This window comes from Balaenoptera physalus (assembly GCF_965194825.1).
Source record: "Balaenoptera physalus genome assembly, chromosome: 2".
Lineage (NCBI taxonomy): Eukaryota > Metazoa > Chordata > Mammalia > Artiodactyla > Balaenopteridae > Balaenoptera > Balaenoptera physalus.
The window spans coordinates 104,355,077-104,372,019 of record NC_138883.1 but is presented as its reverse complement, the minus strand read 5'-3'; the positions used below and the strand labels follow the sequence as shown (position 1 = coordinate 104,372,019).

General features: G+C 42.1%; 1 protein-coding gene across 1 annotated transcript; it reads right to left on the bottom strand.

The window, feature by feature from the left end:
• Positions 1 to 353: 353 nt before the first annotated feature.
• Positions 354 to 16,841, bottom strand: CCNB2 (cyclin B2). The gene is made up of 9 exons (XM_082447508.1): positions 16,685 to 16,841; positions 14,220 to 14,348; positions 14,001 to 14,114; positions 9,033 to 9,203; positions 8,245 to 8,403; positions 6,496 to 6,732; positions 6,057 to 6,197; positions 1,734 to 1,844; positions 354 to 642 (listed from the first exon to the last, which is right to left on the bottom strand). The coding sequence occupies exons 1-9, from the start codon at positions 16,706 to 16,708 to the stop codon at positions 532 to 534; spliced, it is 1,197 nt and encodes a 398-aa protein (XP_082303634.1). The 5' UTR covers positions 16,709 to 16,841; the 3' UTR covers positions 354 to 531.
• Positions 16,842 to 16,943: the final 102 nt, after the last annotated feature.

The following is a 16,943-nucleotide window of genomic DNA, read 5'->3' as shown; positions in this document are numbered from 1 at the left end:
TTCCTGGTCTCAACCATGCCTTGGAGTGAAACACATTATGAGGGTTACTTCTGGAAGCCATCACCCTTGTGGGCCAGGTGTTCCTGTATAGGAATTAGAAAATAGTTACACAGGTTCTAGAAAGGGAATGTCGTGGTTATCCTCCCATTTTAAATTTTATATAATGACCCAATCTTTAGGAATGGGTGAGCGTTCACTGAAGCCAAGTTGTAGTTTTCTCCGAGAATGGTAAGGTCTTTCCCCAAGCCATCAGGGCAATAATTTACATATTACAATCATAATAGCTCAAAAAGAAATTAGTCAAACAAGCTTCTATTGATTTCTTCAGTATAGAATACCCAAATACACACACATAGGATACCTTAAGAAAAGAAAATCAATAGCTTTATTTTTCCTCAATATACATTTAGAAGATCAGTCTGAGAAAAGGTTTCATGAAGTAGACCAGAGGACTATATATAAAGTCAGGAGTTCCAAATCAGCAAGACAAAGTGCACAGACGAAGCACTCTTCCCTGAGGGCCTCGGCAGCCTAGGACCGTCCCAGCAGAGGTGAGGCAAGCTCTTGGATGGTTTTTGAGTTCAGCTGGGGAATCGTGCTGATCTTCAGGAGTTTGCTGCTGGCATACTTATTCTTGATGGCCTGCAGAAGTCATCTGTGATTAAGCACGCATCAGGAGCACCACCGCCCCGCCACCCCGCAAACTTACACCTTATTCCTAGTCTAATTTACAAGTATCAAAGGGCCAGACCCACAGTCTTCAAAGGGTACGATGATGCCAAATCACTGAAGCCAGCAAGTGCTCTAGGGCACGATGTGTCATGCTTGACAATCTCCTGCCATGCCTAGTGATGGATAAAACCCAGCTGGTAGCACAGGTGATAGTTTCAAGGTCCAAAGAGCAGGCTTTCTCTCATGAGCTCCCAGAGGGGTGGGAGGGGGGAGCTGTGTTTATCATACCTAAGTGCCTTCAGGACACAACAGATTTGCCAGCACTGGCAGCAGTAACTGGCCATAAAAGTGAGTGGCAACTAGTGCTTAGATCCCAGATGATACCCTCAGGACTGAAAACACGACGCTTCCACGGTGTGCTAGATCACGCTGAAACTACAAGTAAGGAAGCAAATCAGGCCGTGAGGACACTCGGTACAAACGCCTTGCTCTCTGTCAGACCCGTGGTGAGCTCTGATATTTGGCATCACACAAGCACAGGATAGCACCCCCTCTCCTCTGGCTTCTCCTCTCAGGTAGGCCACACAGAGAAGACTCCAAGCTCCCAGGATGCTTCCTGAATGGACTGCCTCACCATGCTGGCTGTTCAGGTGCTTCTCAGTCATTGTCCTGAAAGATGCTGGACAAAGGCCCTGAGTGATGTCACCCGAGTACCCAAGCCTTCCACAGGGCCACTTAAGTTGGACCCCTGCATGCCGGCCAGCCTTCCCCGCTTGCCGTGTGCCCTACCCAGGATGCCGGGTCAAGCATGGATAATACATTGAACAGCTGCTTGGGCCTGGACATAGGGAGCCTGTCTACCTTATTTTAAAGAAAGTCAGTTCTTGGGGTTCATGAGTACGCTCCATCCCTTGCTGTACTAGAAAAATATAAAGAGTTTGTGCTAAAACAGACTCTCACACATGCCAAAATATTTACATGAAAATGCAAACACACATACATCCTCTCATACCCCAAACCCATAATCCAGTGCTTTGAACAGCTTAGGAAAGAGTACTTACAATGAATTTCATTAACTTTTCATTTACTTTCACTACATTTTTGGCCATGTGCTGCATGACTTCCAATACTTCATTCTCTGTGTATCCAGTGTAATACTGCTGCTTTAAGCTCTGGAACACAACGCAAAGAGAAGAAGCAAGATAAAGCCTCCACTTCTTTAGGAGAGCACATCTTAACACATGCTGACATTACTTACGTAAAAGCTATAAAAAATATTCTTACCTGCTGGAAAGTCAGTCTCAGCCCCAACCACTACCATGGTACCAGCAAAGCAGCCAGTAAATGCAGGACGACTCTGGCTCTGAGCAGGACTAAATTAAGACGTTACATAGCTCTCAGCTAAATCAAATGGCGAAGGTCCCAAATAATTATGTTTTAAAGAAGGTTGCACATGTAAGTAGGGTACTTCAAGTAACAAAGCTTTCATGCTTGCCTCTGTCACCACACTGAAAGGGGAAGGAAAGTGGGACAGAGTATAAACAAACCCAACAAAGGGTTTACAGAGATCTGGGTCTAGCACAACTCAGTCCCCTCGTTTAAAGCCCTGCCTGGCAGCGGCTGGTAGGGAGCTCGAGAGCACAGATATCTGTATTGTCGGTCAGGGAAAGGGGTTCAGGATTAAGAAATAAACTGGCCCCTAAGCAGCAATCTAAGCTACCAAACCCAGAAGAACGAAGACCTCCCAGCAGCGCTCTCCTGTCGGGCCCTGTGTAGTTAAGCACTAGAGAACACAGAGCACTCAGAGAAGCATCTACGCCCAGCCTCGTGGCCCAGCCTCGTGGCCCAGCCTCGTGGCCCAGCCTCGTGGCTCAGCCTCCCAGAGACCAAAATTCAAGCAAAAGGACAGCTGATGATTGATAACATGACTTACTTTGTATGAAGATATGTAACCTGACTTTATTTCAGATTTGTGATAAAATTCTAAAAGCTAAAACACACCCCTCTCATATGCATAATATAATTGGGAAAATAAACCACGATATAACCTTAATCCTAAAATAGTTTAAAGGAAAAAAGAACTAAGCAGGAGTGAATCCTGATGTAATGCACAACTACTGGTATTTTGAAATCAATTGCCAGGAAACAGGGAGGCCTATAGTTAATAGGTTTAGAGCCAAGGAAGCACCTCTTAGAGTAATTTGGCTAAAATAAGCCATTGGTACCAAGAGCATGTGCCATAGATGTTACCAGTGGTCTTTTTCCCTTCAATTTTTATATCAAAAATTTTCAAATCTATAGAAAATTTGAAAGAATAAGATAATGAACATCTGTATATTCTTTGTGCAGATTCATCAATTCTTAATATTTTGCCACTTTTTCTCTCCTCCTCTTTCTCTTTCTCTCTCTCACTCATGGTGTCTGCAATTCGCTTTCAAATGGTTCAGCAAAAGTTGTGTGTGATTTTTGAAGCCATCAAACGGCTGGACCATTTGAAAGTGAGTTGCAGACACCATGACACATCACTTCTAAATGTTTCAGAAGAGTCTCCTAAAAAGTATTTTCCTCCCTAGCTACAATACCTTTATCACATAAGAAACATCAACAGTTCCATAATATCATCTAATATATAGTCAATATTCAAATTTCTCCAATTGTTACAAAAATATCTTTTATAGATTTTTCTTTTTATATCCAGGGTCCAATCAAGGTACAGACAGTACATTTGGTTGTTGTTGTCTTTAGTCTTTAAAACTCCCATTTTCTTGGCTTTAAATGACATTGATTTTTTTTGAAGGATCCAGGTCAGTTACTTTGAGAACGTCCCATTCTGGATTTGTCTGTGTTTCATGATGACTGGATTCATGTCCAACATTTTGGACATGAATTCTATTTAGGCGATAATGCATACTTCCTATTACACCAGAAGGTAGGTAAAGTCAGGCAGTCTCACCACTGGTGATACCAAGCTCAATCACTGGGTTAAGGTAGTAACTGCCAGACCTCTCCATCACAAAGGTACAGTTTTTCTTCAGAAATACTACACATCTGTGGGGTGATATTTTGAGAACAATGTGAATCTTTTTTTTTTTTTTTTTTTCAATGTGAATCTTGTTTGCCCAAATTATTTTACTTAATGCTATAAGCATCAATTGACGATCCTTGCTTGAATCTATTATTACACTAGGGGTTTAAAAATGGTGGATTTCTATCTCTACCACTGTTTCTACTTTAATTAGCTGGCATTCTACTGATTTTTTTTGAAGTCCCTCCCTCCCTACCTTCCTTCCTTCCTTTTTTATCATTATGGGTTCATGCATTTTTTAATGCATTATAATCTATTACTGTCACAATTCTTTTTAATGCTCAACTTTAGTCAGAAGGAGCCCTTTCAAGCCAGCTTCTATGTCCTTTTGATGTGACCCCACTGATCTTTGAGAATTTGCTTGCTACCTGTTACAAATTGATCTACGCTCACCTTGTACTTCCCCTGCCACGGCCCTGAAATCAGCTATTTCTTGAAGGAGCCCTAGTTCCGAGTGTGTCATGGCATTGAGTATGCAAGATGTGAGCACTAGGTATCTTCACTGCTACTGGGTTGTCATTGTTTCTGGGCCTTTCATTATGAATTTATTGATATTTCTAAAACAGAGTTAATATTATAGGGTTTTCCTTTGTTTATAATTGTTAGCAATATTTTATCTTCTTACAGTGAAAATTTTAGTCCTTAATAACACGAATCTTTGCTTTATCCTACAATAAAAACAGTTCCAGAATTATAATAACAGACTACTATTAACCTCCTAGAAACAGATTAGTAAACCTCCTAAGTAAACTTTAAGTATGTTACCTTTTTTTGGTCCTTTGTTTTGTTTAATTTCACATCCCACTAAAAGTGCACAGTCGGAGTGCTGTGTTCAAAAGTTATGGGAATTAATTCTTCCCTCTGTTCTGTTACCACTTTGAATATATAGTGACATTGTTTTTGCTTAATTCCAGTTTCGGGTTTGCATAGAACATTCATATTGTTCAAAAGTCAAAAAAGTTATATTACACTGTATACAGGTTAATAAAAAAACACAACCAGGGCTTCCCTGGTGGCGCAGTGGTTGAGAGTCTGCCTGCCAATGCAGGGGACACGGGTTCGAGCCCTGGTCTGGGAAGATCCCACATGCCACGGAGCAACTGGGCCCGTGAGCCACAATTGCTGAGCCTGCGCGTCTGGAGCCTGTGCTCCGCAACAAGAGAGGCCGCGATGGTGAGAGGCCCGCGCACCGCGGTGAAGAGTGGTCCCCACTTGCCACAACTAGAGAGGGCCCTCGCACAGAAACGAAGACCCAACACAGTCATAAATAAATAAATAAAAGAACGTGAATTTCTTAAATCAATCAATCAATCAACATGAATTTCTTAAATCAATCAATCAATCAATCACAACCAGAAGTTCTGCTCCCATCCTCAACCTTCTACCCGGATACCCAACCCAGAGATATCCATCTTCATTAATTTCTGGTCTATTCTTCTTGTATTTTTTGAAAAATTAGCAAATACATAAGCACAGATACATATCTTCTCTCTCTTACTCCCATTCTTTCTTAAATAAAATGTAAACTCTACATAGTGTGTCGAGGAAAAGGTCCACCACGATGCCCTGGCATTCTTACACATATCCACCACATAGGCCACGCCGACAAAGGCTTGAACCACTTTGATCTGTCTTGGCAAAATGCTTTGTGATCCTCCTGGAACATGACAGGGTGGCAGGCGAGGGGGCCGCCTCCAAGCCATCTCCCACTCACTTCCCTATCTCTTCTGGGTAGGAGGCTGTAATGAGACCACTTCTTATCACCTCCTGGGCTCTGCTGGAGTGTTTGCTCTGCTGCTTGCGGGCTACAGATACAGACTCTAAAACTGCTTAGTGGCAGTCCAGAATGGGCCCATCCACAGAAGCAATCCTCTGACTCGCATTGCAGCCAGTGGCCCCTTTTGTTTCACTGTTATCCTTTTTGGCGTGTGAAACAAGAACCCAGGCGGGAGCTGACATCCTTGGCTAATTGTATGAACCTAAAAGTGGCTCATTTCATCTTTACCGGGTAAACCAGGTCAGGCCTTGGCCCTGTTTTGTCTTACGTGCTTGACAACTTGCTTGTTTCACTTAAAAAAATATCCCAGAAATCTTAGCCTATCAGTTCTTGGTGGCCTTCCTCATTCTTTACGACTCTGTAATATGTTTGCATACCATGGTGTTGTCACCAAGCAGCTCTTTTAAGCCTGTGGCCTTTTAGCAACTGCTTCAAGGATAGTGTGTGACAAATGCTAACGCCTTTCGTGTCTAGAGGCCCTAAAATACAGCTAAATAATTTCTTCTTAAATTCAATACTTACCCATTTTCCATGGCCTAGAACCTTCTGGGACAGGCAGGAAGCGGCTGCTGCCACCTTAGAAGGGTGATAATGCACCATGTCGTAGTCAATGAGAGTCAGTTCCATCAAGTATTTGGCTAAAGTGTGCTGTTCAACATCGACCTATGAAAGAACAGATGGTAAGAAGCATGGCTGTTAGGACTCTCTTGCAAAATTCTGGGTGAAGATCTAGGAACTCAAATCCACTTAAGTCACTTGTCCTTCGCAGGCACTGCTCTATTCCACAGTATGTTACAAACACAGAACATGAAGTCTTTTAAGAACTGATAAGTTAAGTGTTAGGACTTATCTAAAAGATGCATCCTATAAATTCATAAGTTTTCCTTTAATTGGGTCAGTGTTTCTGGGATGAGACAACAAACAGCAAAATAAAGTCTCCTACGGAATTGGAGGCACTTACCTCTCCGGCTTTTGATGCCCGCCTTAAGAAATGTAGTGGTAAAGGTCGACCCAACTCAAATTTCAGTTCTTTCAAAATTAGAGTTTCCATTTCTCGAATTTGAGAACTGGTGTAAGCATTGTCTGTGATGTAAACGAAGTCTTCAATATTTGGAGAAAACATCTCCTCATACTTGGAAGCCAAGAGCAGAGCTGTAATCCCAACCAGTTGAAGCTTCTTACGAGAGACTGGCTGAACCTAATTGAAGAAGAGTGTGTCAAAAGTCTTAACTAACGAGAGGATGGGGGCTCTGGGTGGAAGAAAGTAAGAGGAAACCAAGTCCTGAAGCAGTGCACGTTGTCTCTGCTCACACCCCTCTTAAGGGCACAGGAACCTGAGTGTTGATCACAGGCACCACCACGGCTCACAGGAGCTGTCTATCATGGAGTGCTTGCTATGTGCCAGGCACAGTGCTAAGATTCAAGCAATCATCTCATCGAATCCTCACAAAAAACCTAGGAAGTACATATTTTTTACCCCACTTCGAAATAGATGGACTGAGAAGAGATGCAGACATCAGCCCAAGATCAGTCAATTGCTGACTGACAACCAAGCTCCCAGGCACTGCTCCACCCCCATCATCCTGGCTTGAGTGTCTCGGGAAGCCCCAATATGGCACTCAGCATGGTCTGAATCAGGATGACGCCAAGGAAAAAAGCAGGATTTAATGGATGACTAGGGCTGAGGAAGTGCCTTAAGTGTCTCCTTAATCCTCACCAAAAGTACACTCATTATTCAGCCTAAAGAACCTTCCAAAGATGCTTCAGGGTCAGAGAAAATCTCAGCCTGGAGGATAAGTGTTTCCCTTAACTTTCTTTTCTTTTTAAACTAGGAATTTGTGTTTTTTGCTTCAACTCTCAATATTGAAAAATCTACCAAAAATATGACAGTGCTTTCCTATCCAGTGAGGATTGTATAATAAAAACCAATGACTCTATGATGACTTAGCATTTTGCAGTATCTCGGGGTCAGTCTTATCAACACAATTATTACTGTATGGTTTGGGCTTGACCTACACCTATATTATAAATGTTGACTTTAAATAAATAAAGCCTCATCTGAAGGGCTACCCATTTGGTAGACAACGCACCAGTGGTTAATGTCTGGCATTTCTTCTAACTGGTCAGTGTTCTTACATTACCAGCTGAGAAATATTTTGATGATCACTACGCTTCTCCGCTTCATTTCTTACCTCCCTCTTTACTTTAGACCTCACACTGAGTACACTCCCCACGCATACCTCCAACACCTTGTAAAAAGTCTGCCTCCTGCCTCTTCTACACTGATTCAATGCCACAGCCGGCTGGAAACTGTTAAGTCCTCTAGCCAAACTCCTCATTTTTCAGATGAGGAAGCTTAACACCAAAGAGTACTGAACTATGGAAACTGTGCAAGTGGGCCTGGAGGACCAGCCTCCAAAGGCACCGCAGGCTTCAGATGGACTTTCAGACCGCCTGCTGGTTTATCTCCTCCGATGAATGACTGCGGCAAGGCAGCGTCTCCCCTGAGCACTTTGCAGCAGGCTGACCTAACAGAAATGCCCAGCTTTGGTCAGCATCACCAGAGGTTTGACACACTTGGACTACTTCCTTTTCTAGCACTTGAAGTTCTTGGGCATCTCATAAATTGGCTTTTGGTTTTTTCTTCAGAGGCACCACACCTTGGCAGTGCATAAATGCAAAGTTCGCTGAGCTGCACGATGTCCCTTACCTGTAAAAATCGGTCCATGATGGCGACGCACATGTACAGAGTTTCCTGCAGCAGCCTAAACTTGGAGTGGACTTGCACCAGCCAATCCACCAGGATGGCACGCATGCGTCCGTTTATATCTCTTCCATCTAAAAAATGTGGATTTATGGATTGCAGAACCTGTTGGCGGAATTAAAAGTTTAAAAAGCTGACCTCGATAAACAACAAGGTCCTACTGTATAGCACAAGGAACTATATTCAATATCCTGTGATAAACCATAATATAAAAGAATATCAAAAAGAATACATATATCTATAACTGAGTCACTTTGCTATACAGCAGTAATTAACACAACATTGTAATTCAACTATACTTCAATGAAAAATAAATTTTAGGGACTTCCCTGGAGGCGCAGTGGCTAAGAATCCACCTCCCAATGCATGGGACACAGGTTTGAGCCCTGGTCTGGGAAGATCCCACATGCCGCGGAGCAACTAAGCCCGTGTGCCACAACTACTGAACCCGCGTGAGACAACTACTGAAGCCTGCACACCTAGAGCCCATGCTCTGCAACAAGAGAAGCCACCGCAATGAGAAGCCCGTGCACCGCAACGAAGAGTAGCCCCCACTTGCTGCAACTAGAGAAAGCCCGCGCACAGCAGGCCCAGTGCAGCCAAAAATAAATAAATTAATTAAATAAAATAAATTTTAAAAAATAAGTTAAAAAAAAAGAGCTGACCTCATTTCCTTCCCAGTTATGTGGCAAATTCCACATGGCTGTACAACCAAAACACAAAGGCCCACTCACCTCAAGCTGCCTTAGATACTGGTAGATATCCTTAACGTAGTCACTGCAGAGCTGAGGGTTCTCCCAGTCTTCCGTATCAATATCCTCAATTTTGCAGAGCAAGGCATCAGAGAAAGCTTGGCAGAGGTTCTCTTCCTTCATGGAGATATCCGCAGGTGTGGGAGAGGGACCCTACATCCACAAATGAAAGTGCATGTATCACTACCTTAGGAGTAGCCTTGATCACAAATACAAGCAGGGCCAACTGGTTTAAAAGTATCATATGCATTTTTATAAATGATAAAGCCAAAACAGATACATTTCAGAGTAAGAGGAGAATAATTCAAGATGTAGGGGATGAAGTTTTCGGAGGTATACTCCTCTGTTTAAAAACACTCTAGGGGGTGGGAGGGAGGGAGACGCAAGAGGGAGGAGATATGGGGATATATGTATATGTATAACTGATTCACTTTGTTATAAAGCAGAAACTAACACACCATCGTACAGCAACTGTACTCCAATAAAGATGTTAAAAAAAAAAAAAACAAACCACTCTAGGGGGCTTCCCTGGTGGCACAGTGGTTAAGACTCCACGCTCCCAGTGCAGGGGGCCCGGGTTAGCTTCTCTCCAGCCTCCTGGCCACGTCTGCCTCACCACAAGCAGTCTCCCTCTTCCCAGAAGCCTCTTGTCCCTGTATCCACATGGATAATTCCCTCACCTTCTTCAAGTTTTGCTTAAGTGTTATCTTCTCAATTAGGTCTATCCTATTTAAAATTACCATCTGCCTTCTATTCCCCCCCCACACTTATGTTTCATCTCTTTTACTGTGTTTTTCCCCAAAGAATTGATAACCTCCTAATATACTATAGAGTTTATTTATAGATGATGTGTATTATTTTCTGTCTACCTCTACCAGAATGTAAGCTTTATAACCTTACATTTATTCAAACTGATTTTGTCCACTAAGGTATCTCAAATACCTATGTCATCCCTGACACAGTATTTATTGAGTGAAAGAAAGGTAGACACCTGGGTTCAGAGATTCCTAGAGCTGATAGTTCACTTTAGCAGTAGCCTCTTGTGCAAGTGTAATGTTTTCTTCTCATGAACCAATTTATTCTAAATTGAGAAATTGGCAACGAAAAAGCAGGAAAGCACATTCCAGCCTATGAATAAAACAGAAGGAGGAAGCAAAGACTGAGCAAGTATACACCCAGTATTTTATCTTCTTATGCTGACTGGGTGATTATTTATAAAAATCACACAAATTAAAATTTTATGAAGTTAAAACAAGAATTTAGTAATGAAGCAAAAACAATTACTTTTTTAAAGAATAAGAGGTACTTCTCAAAGTACAGCCTAGGACTGCAAGGCTATAAGAATATGTATTAAAGTAATAAAATACAGAAGGAAAGAGAAGGCAGTATAATAAACAATTTTAATTTACATTAAAGCTCAATGATTATAGTTTCCAGTCTTAGAGAAGAAGAAAACAGTAACAAATATATATATCAATATATATATATTGATAGCAATTCAAAACATGCCCTTCCCTCTTAAACCAAAGGTCTTAAACTGAGGAAGGGCTAGGTGAGCAAGAGGTATACAGGTATACCTCATCTATTCAAGAATTTAAGAACCGTTAGAAGGAATAAGAAGAGCTACTTGGGGTACCAGGGAGAAACCTAGTAAGGTTACCAGAGACGGTAGGACCTCAAGGAAAATGAGTAGGCAAAGGTACACAAGCACAAAGTCCCAGGGGAAGCCAAGAAATAAAGGCAAGTCTCGGAACTGCATGTTGATTTGGGACGGCAGAAGGTAGTGCATGAGGTGACAGAAATAGGCTGGGAAGGTGAGCAAGAAATTAGCTAAGGAGTTTAGATTTTATTTGAATGTAAGTGAACCCACTGAAGGAACTGAGCAAGAGTGATTAGAATCAGATGTGCGTTTTAATAAGCACATGTAGCTTCAGTTTAAGGTTACCTTTTTTAAGGTAACTTCCCCAGGGAGGGCAATCAGTACCAGGAAGCCTAAGAAGGCAGAGGTTATCTTCACGTGCTTCAGACTGCCTTAGCAGCTTGAAATGTTTACCTGTGTCTACTCAGAAGTATACCTGAGTTTAGCCATATGCCAGGCCACCAGGATGAGACAAGGATAATTGCTCTGGGCCTTAATTTAGAATTTCTTGAAAGCATTCCTTTTGGACTCCAGCATAATCTAATTATCCTAAAATCCTTTCTAAGATCCCGCTTCCCTGTACAGATTTTATAGCCTAAGCCCTGTGGGCCAACTGTGCAATCCTGTCCAGAGTCTGCTGCATGCAAAGGTTAAAAAAAAAATGCATCAGCTAGTTACCCATCACAAAAGTGGTTCTAGAACAAAAACCTTCAAATTAGATTAATGAATGAGTCCTGTGGGTTGTCAGAGACAACTGAAAAGTAGTAACAGAAACAATAAAGCTGTGAGATTTTGCTGAACTTGAGAAGCTTCTTTTTGGTAAAGGACGGGTAGACTGTGAGTAAAGGCTACTGAAGTTCTCCTAGCACCAACATTTAATGAGTCGGGTCTGTTAAGAGAACGGATTAATATGAATATGCAAATATATAGGTATTTACACAAGTTTTGGTAAAACACGAATTCCTTTATTTACTAAATTTATAATAGATAAACAATGTCAATTAAGTGCAATAAGGAAGGACTCCAAGAAAAACCGTTGATTCCAATCAGACAGTTCATGATTTATAGCAATGACTGTGTACACGTGTGTACAAAAGCATACTCAGCTGTGGAAAGGCAAAATCAGTTACCATGATTAGCTTTAGGGAATGCAGTGGAGTGGAATTTGGGGGGTAGGGAGAATAGTTAAAATGAACTGACCCTTTATTCTATGTACTCTACTATTTCTGTATTGTCTTGTTTATTTATGCATATGTTTCTTGTGTAATTAAAAATAAAAAGCACTCTTTTTTTTTTAAATATGAATAATTGTGCTCATTTTCTTTTATATATAGTTTTTGTTTTAGGGAAAGTTAGGCCATAAAAGATTCTTATAGCTGAATAATGACTATCACCAAATTTAGTGTTTCAATCTAATCTGTAAATCTAAAACCTCATCAGAATTTCTAGCTGCCACTCCCCAGTACATCTCCTAAGCTTGCATCTACCTCTGCTACAGGGTATTATAGTGCATGCTTTCACTCTGACATTCTCGACTTGACTGGGAGCTTCCTGGGGACAGAGTCAGTGGTTCACTCACCTTGTTTCCCCAGTACCCACCAAACAAGAGGCTAGTAAAAAGCCTTCTTCCTTCCTTCAAACTACTCAGTTTGCCAAAGCCTCAGGAGTCAGCATAAAACAGTTTTCTCCAAAAATTGCATGATAATAAGCTTCTGCAAATACCTGTGAATGGCTGGAGCCTTCTCCTTCAGATACTGCTGGCCCATTTCCAAATGCATTTCCCAATGGCTGTCTCTCTGTTACCTCAACAAATCTAAAGCCAAATGAGACACCTTCCCCAAAGCTACCTCAATCTCCTGAATTTCCTATATTTTATTAATTTATTCCATAAACGGTTCCTTAAATACTCAAGTGCTTAAGGGTCTCACTCCTCCACTCCAAGCAACATAGCCAAAGCATTCCTTCTGAATACAGGATGATGTCCCTGAAAGGAGTTCTGGTACATCCCAACACATTTGAGGTTGTTTCTTAGCACCCGTATAGATACTGGTACGTGGATGTCCACTTAGGGGAGATATGGGCTCATTCAAGACACCCATCAGCCCTTGCTTAGAAAACTGCAGTACCTCCTAATTAACGTCCCTTCCATGGCCACCCTACACTGCTTTCATCAGGTCTCTCCTCCTCAAAACATTCCACAGGTTCCTCACTGCCTAATGGGATAAAATCCAAATTCCAAGGCCTTCAAATCCAGCTGCAACCTTCTTCCCAACTTTTTTTCCTGTTTCCTCACACAAACCATCTGACCCAATTTAGACTTGCTGACTCTTTGCCCCAAAGGACATAATTTATAGGCCTATTCCCTCTTTGGTGCCTTGATTCCTATTGCTGCTTTGTTCCCCCAAAAGGTGCCCCCTTCCTATCAGCTTCTTCCTATCCTTAAAAATCCCACTTACTCCAGGAAGTTTCCCCAGACCACTCCATCCCTCAAGATTCTCTCCCTCCTTTAGATGCACTTTGCATTCAGTCATCCATTGCCCATGGGCACCTAGCAGCATGCCCTCAGATTATATATTTAATTTTCAGGTACAGATGCCCCTTCTGGATAAGTCTCCTCAAGGCAAGATGTCTCTTTATCAGCCTTAACACAATTGGATGTGTATAGTAAATACTCACCTATTTCTCAAATATATTCAATGTTTTTTTTTTAAATTTCAAACATACAATAATATATAAATATTTTGAGCTAGAAAGAGTGAAGTGGTCATTGTTGTATTCTCAGCACCTACAACAGTGCTTGCTTCATTGTAATTATATGAATGTGTGTAATCTATGAATGAGAGGATGCATGAACTAGAACATGGTGAAGATGAACAGGCCAGTGGGTCCATTAGCATTCTAACTTCAGTTGAGCTAACCAGTCATGGAGACTACAATCTATCAACACAGAATTTTGGCATTACTTTGTTCTTCCATGAGTGAAGGTCTCAGAATTGTAAGCTTCCACCATCTTCATGGACAAGTTCATTCTTACAGCGAGTTATTTTAATAAAACCTACCAAATTTTCCTCTGAGATCACTAAATTTATTTGGGTATTAAGGTATTTAACTTTGTTATTCAAGGTCATAATATTATATTAAGGTACCATCACTGAATAGATGTGTATGTTCATTTTCTACACTGTTGTTTTAAAGTAGAGCTCTAGCTATCACTGTTCTTCAAAAGTTGCACTGACAGTAAAGGTACCCTTATATCCTAGCCCCAAACAGCCTACTTCATTAAGTATGTTTGTAAATTCAGAACTTCCTACCTTTGGAGCCAACACTTCCATCTGCACTGGTTTCACAGAAGCAGTAGGTTTCAGCTGCTTGTTGACATTTGTTGTTTTGGTGGGTGGAACAGGTACTTTAGTGTTCTGAGCTTTCTAAAAGGGAAAAGAAATGTGAATAGGGCAAGATGGCCAGTGTTGCCCCTCAGTGCTCTACAGAATCAGCCTAGGGTGTGCAGGTACAGTTCTCATGGCTGTTACCTTAGTTACTTGTGTGGCTCTGATTGTAACTCGATTTCCAATTTCTTCTAAAACTGCCCGCCTGATAGTCACATGGCTTTTAGGTTTAGAATTAACTCCTGTGTCAATATTCTCCAAATCGGTGGACACCTAAAAAAAAAAAAAGGAAAAACATTACTGAAGAGTTGAGATCATTTACAATACTTTGCTAGTGTCAGAATTGATTCAGGAAAGGTGAATATGCTGAGATCTATCTGCGAGAGGGAAAAGGTACATTTCAGGAAGTCTAAAAATGCTATTTGTGATTTATAACATCACTCTAAATTAGGCAAATCACTCATCCACCTTATCTATTTTTAAAAAGTCCACTAAGAGCTTCACAGATAAGTGATCCCTTCTCATATGGTACCCACCATCATTTGTCAGAGATCCCTGGATATTAATGGCATCTATTTAAAAACCTTCCTTGACAGAGATGAGTAACAAGTGCAATTAAGACACAATATTAAAAATCTGTTTTGGGCTTCCCGGGTGGCGCAGTGGTTAAGAATCCGCCTGCCAATGCAGGGGACACGGGTCCGAGCCCTGGTCCGGGAAGATCCCACATGCCGCGGAGCAATTAAGCCCGTGCACCACAACTACCGAGCCTGCGCTCTAGAGCCCGCGAGCCACAACTACTAAGCTCGGGTACCACAACTACTGAAGCCCACACGCCTAGAGCCCGTGCTCCGCAACAAGAGAAGCCACCGCAAAGAGAAGCCTGCGCACCGCAATGAAGAGTAGCCCCCGCTCGCCGCAACTAGAGAAAGCCCACGCGCAGCAACGAAGACCCAACGCAGCCAAAAATAAATAAATAAACTAAATAAAAATTTTTAAAAAAGAGAAAAAGAAAGTGTGGTTTCTGCTTTAAAAAAAAAAAAAGCTGTTTAAAAACCAGATGTTTAAAACCTAAACTAGCTTTGATTCTTATGCCATGCTAGAAATAAGAAGTACTCAGGTAGACAAGATCTTTAGAGATACAGCTTTTTAGCCATGAGGGTACCATAGCATGTACTCTCTATTTTATTAGGGATATTTAGAAAGAAAATACTTTTCGTGGGTAAAATAGTTTTATCTCAAATTGAAAGTTTGAATTGTATGAAATAAAAATTGTTAGTTGACCTTAACCTGCTTTAGACAGAATGTCCTTAGAAACAAAACTTGTTAGTTAAAAACAATTCACACAAAAAAGTTTATTTTATTATATGTGATAAACATTTCCTGAGGAAAAAACCAGCATGTACTATCCCTGAGAATTGGGGGTCTTAATCTTAAAAAATTTCCCAACAGGGGGTTTGAATGGACCTACCAGGATAGACAGAGGGGCAGGGAAAAACTCAAGCCTTACCTGAATAGACAGAATTTGACTATGAAAGCACCTGATGGGATAGATTAGACAAAAATTACTTATCAATTTGACTCAGATTCATAAAAGGGTTACAATTAAATACCGAATGTATTCAACGTATTATTATTAGGATTCTCAAAAGTCACACTGTTCAATTTTTCCAGCAGTTCCTGAGATTTTTAAAAAGTGTTTGAAAGTTAAATTCTTAATGGGTTGAAGCCTGGTAATCTAAATTAAGCCATCTGGAAGGGAAAATCCCCAGCTTTTAACAAACCTACAGCCAGGAGAATGGAGCTCAGGTGTGTCAGTAACCTCCATTTTTCAGCAAAGAAAAAAGTAGATCCAGGTACAATTCAAACCCACAGAAAAAAATCCAAAATTCCATTAACACTTTGTTTTTTGCAAAGACGAAGTAAATGAATTTGGACCCTTCTCTCAGTCTGCCATATGGCTCCAAATTATATGCAAAATCTCTATTGCACTTGAGTAAAGAAATTACTTTTTTAAAGGGACAAACCCATACAGTAGTGAACTTAGCCTTGTAACACTTCGTGTGCAGAAATAAATAGGAAACTAATAAAAGTGAAATGTGAAAACATCTGAAAAACAGCCACGGCTGTTGCTTGATCAAACATTAGAACACTTTACAGCCTGCGGAATTTCTTCAGTCCTTCTCCCCATCCTCACCACGAATCCCTTAGCTGGCAAGGAGTTTGAGAAGAGAGGAAGGAAACCCCAAGAAGCTGTAACTCTCTAACAACAAAGCGCCCTCGGGGGACCGCTCGCCGCGACCTAGGCCCAGTGCTCTGGGGGCTCACTTGACAACTGCCACCCCCGAGGCGTTTTCCCACACTTCCCCCACCCCAGCGCAGGGACGGCCAAGCCAGGAGCCGGGACCCGGAGAGTGGAAGAGAGGAGGGGAGAAGCCGACCGGAGAGGAGAGGACAGGCCGCAGGGCCCGGGCCGCCCGCAAGAAGGGGAAAGCGGCGCAGGTTGGGACGAAGAAGCTCAGAGCGGAGGAGAGAGAGAAGCGAGAGGCGGCTGAGGGCGCTGCGCAGCCGGGGCCCAGGCCTGCGCTGGAGGTCGCCGGCCCACTCACCGTCGGGCGTCGGAGCAGCGCCATGAGGGACGGGACAGGCAAGAGTGTCAGCCCGGCCCAGGGAGGGACGCGGACTGGAAACGGAGAGCACTAGCTTCCCCGGCGCCGTTAAGACTACGGTCAGAGCCCGCACCGCTGGAGATCTTCGTGAAGTCGCCTAGTTCCAGGATTCAAATACCGCGCAGCTCGCGCCCCCATTGGGCGGCCCTACGTACGGCGCGCTCTTCCCATTGGCTAAGTAGGAGACATTCCCGTAGGC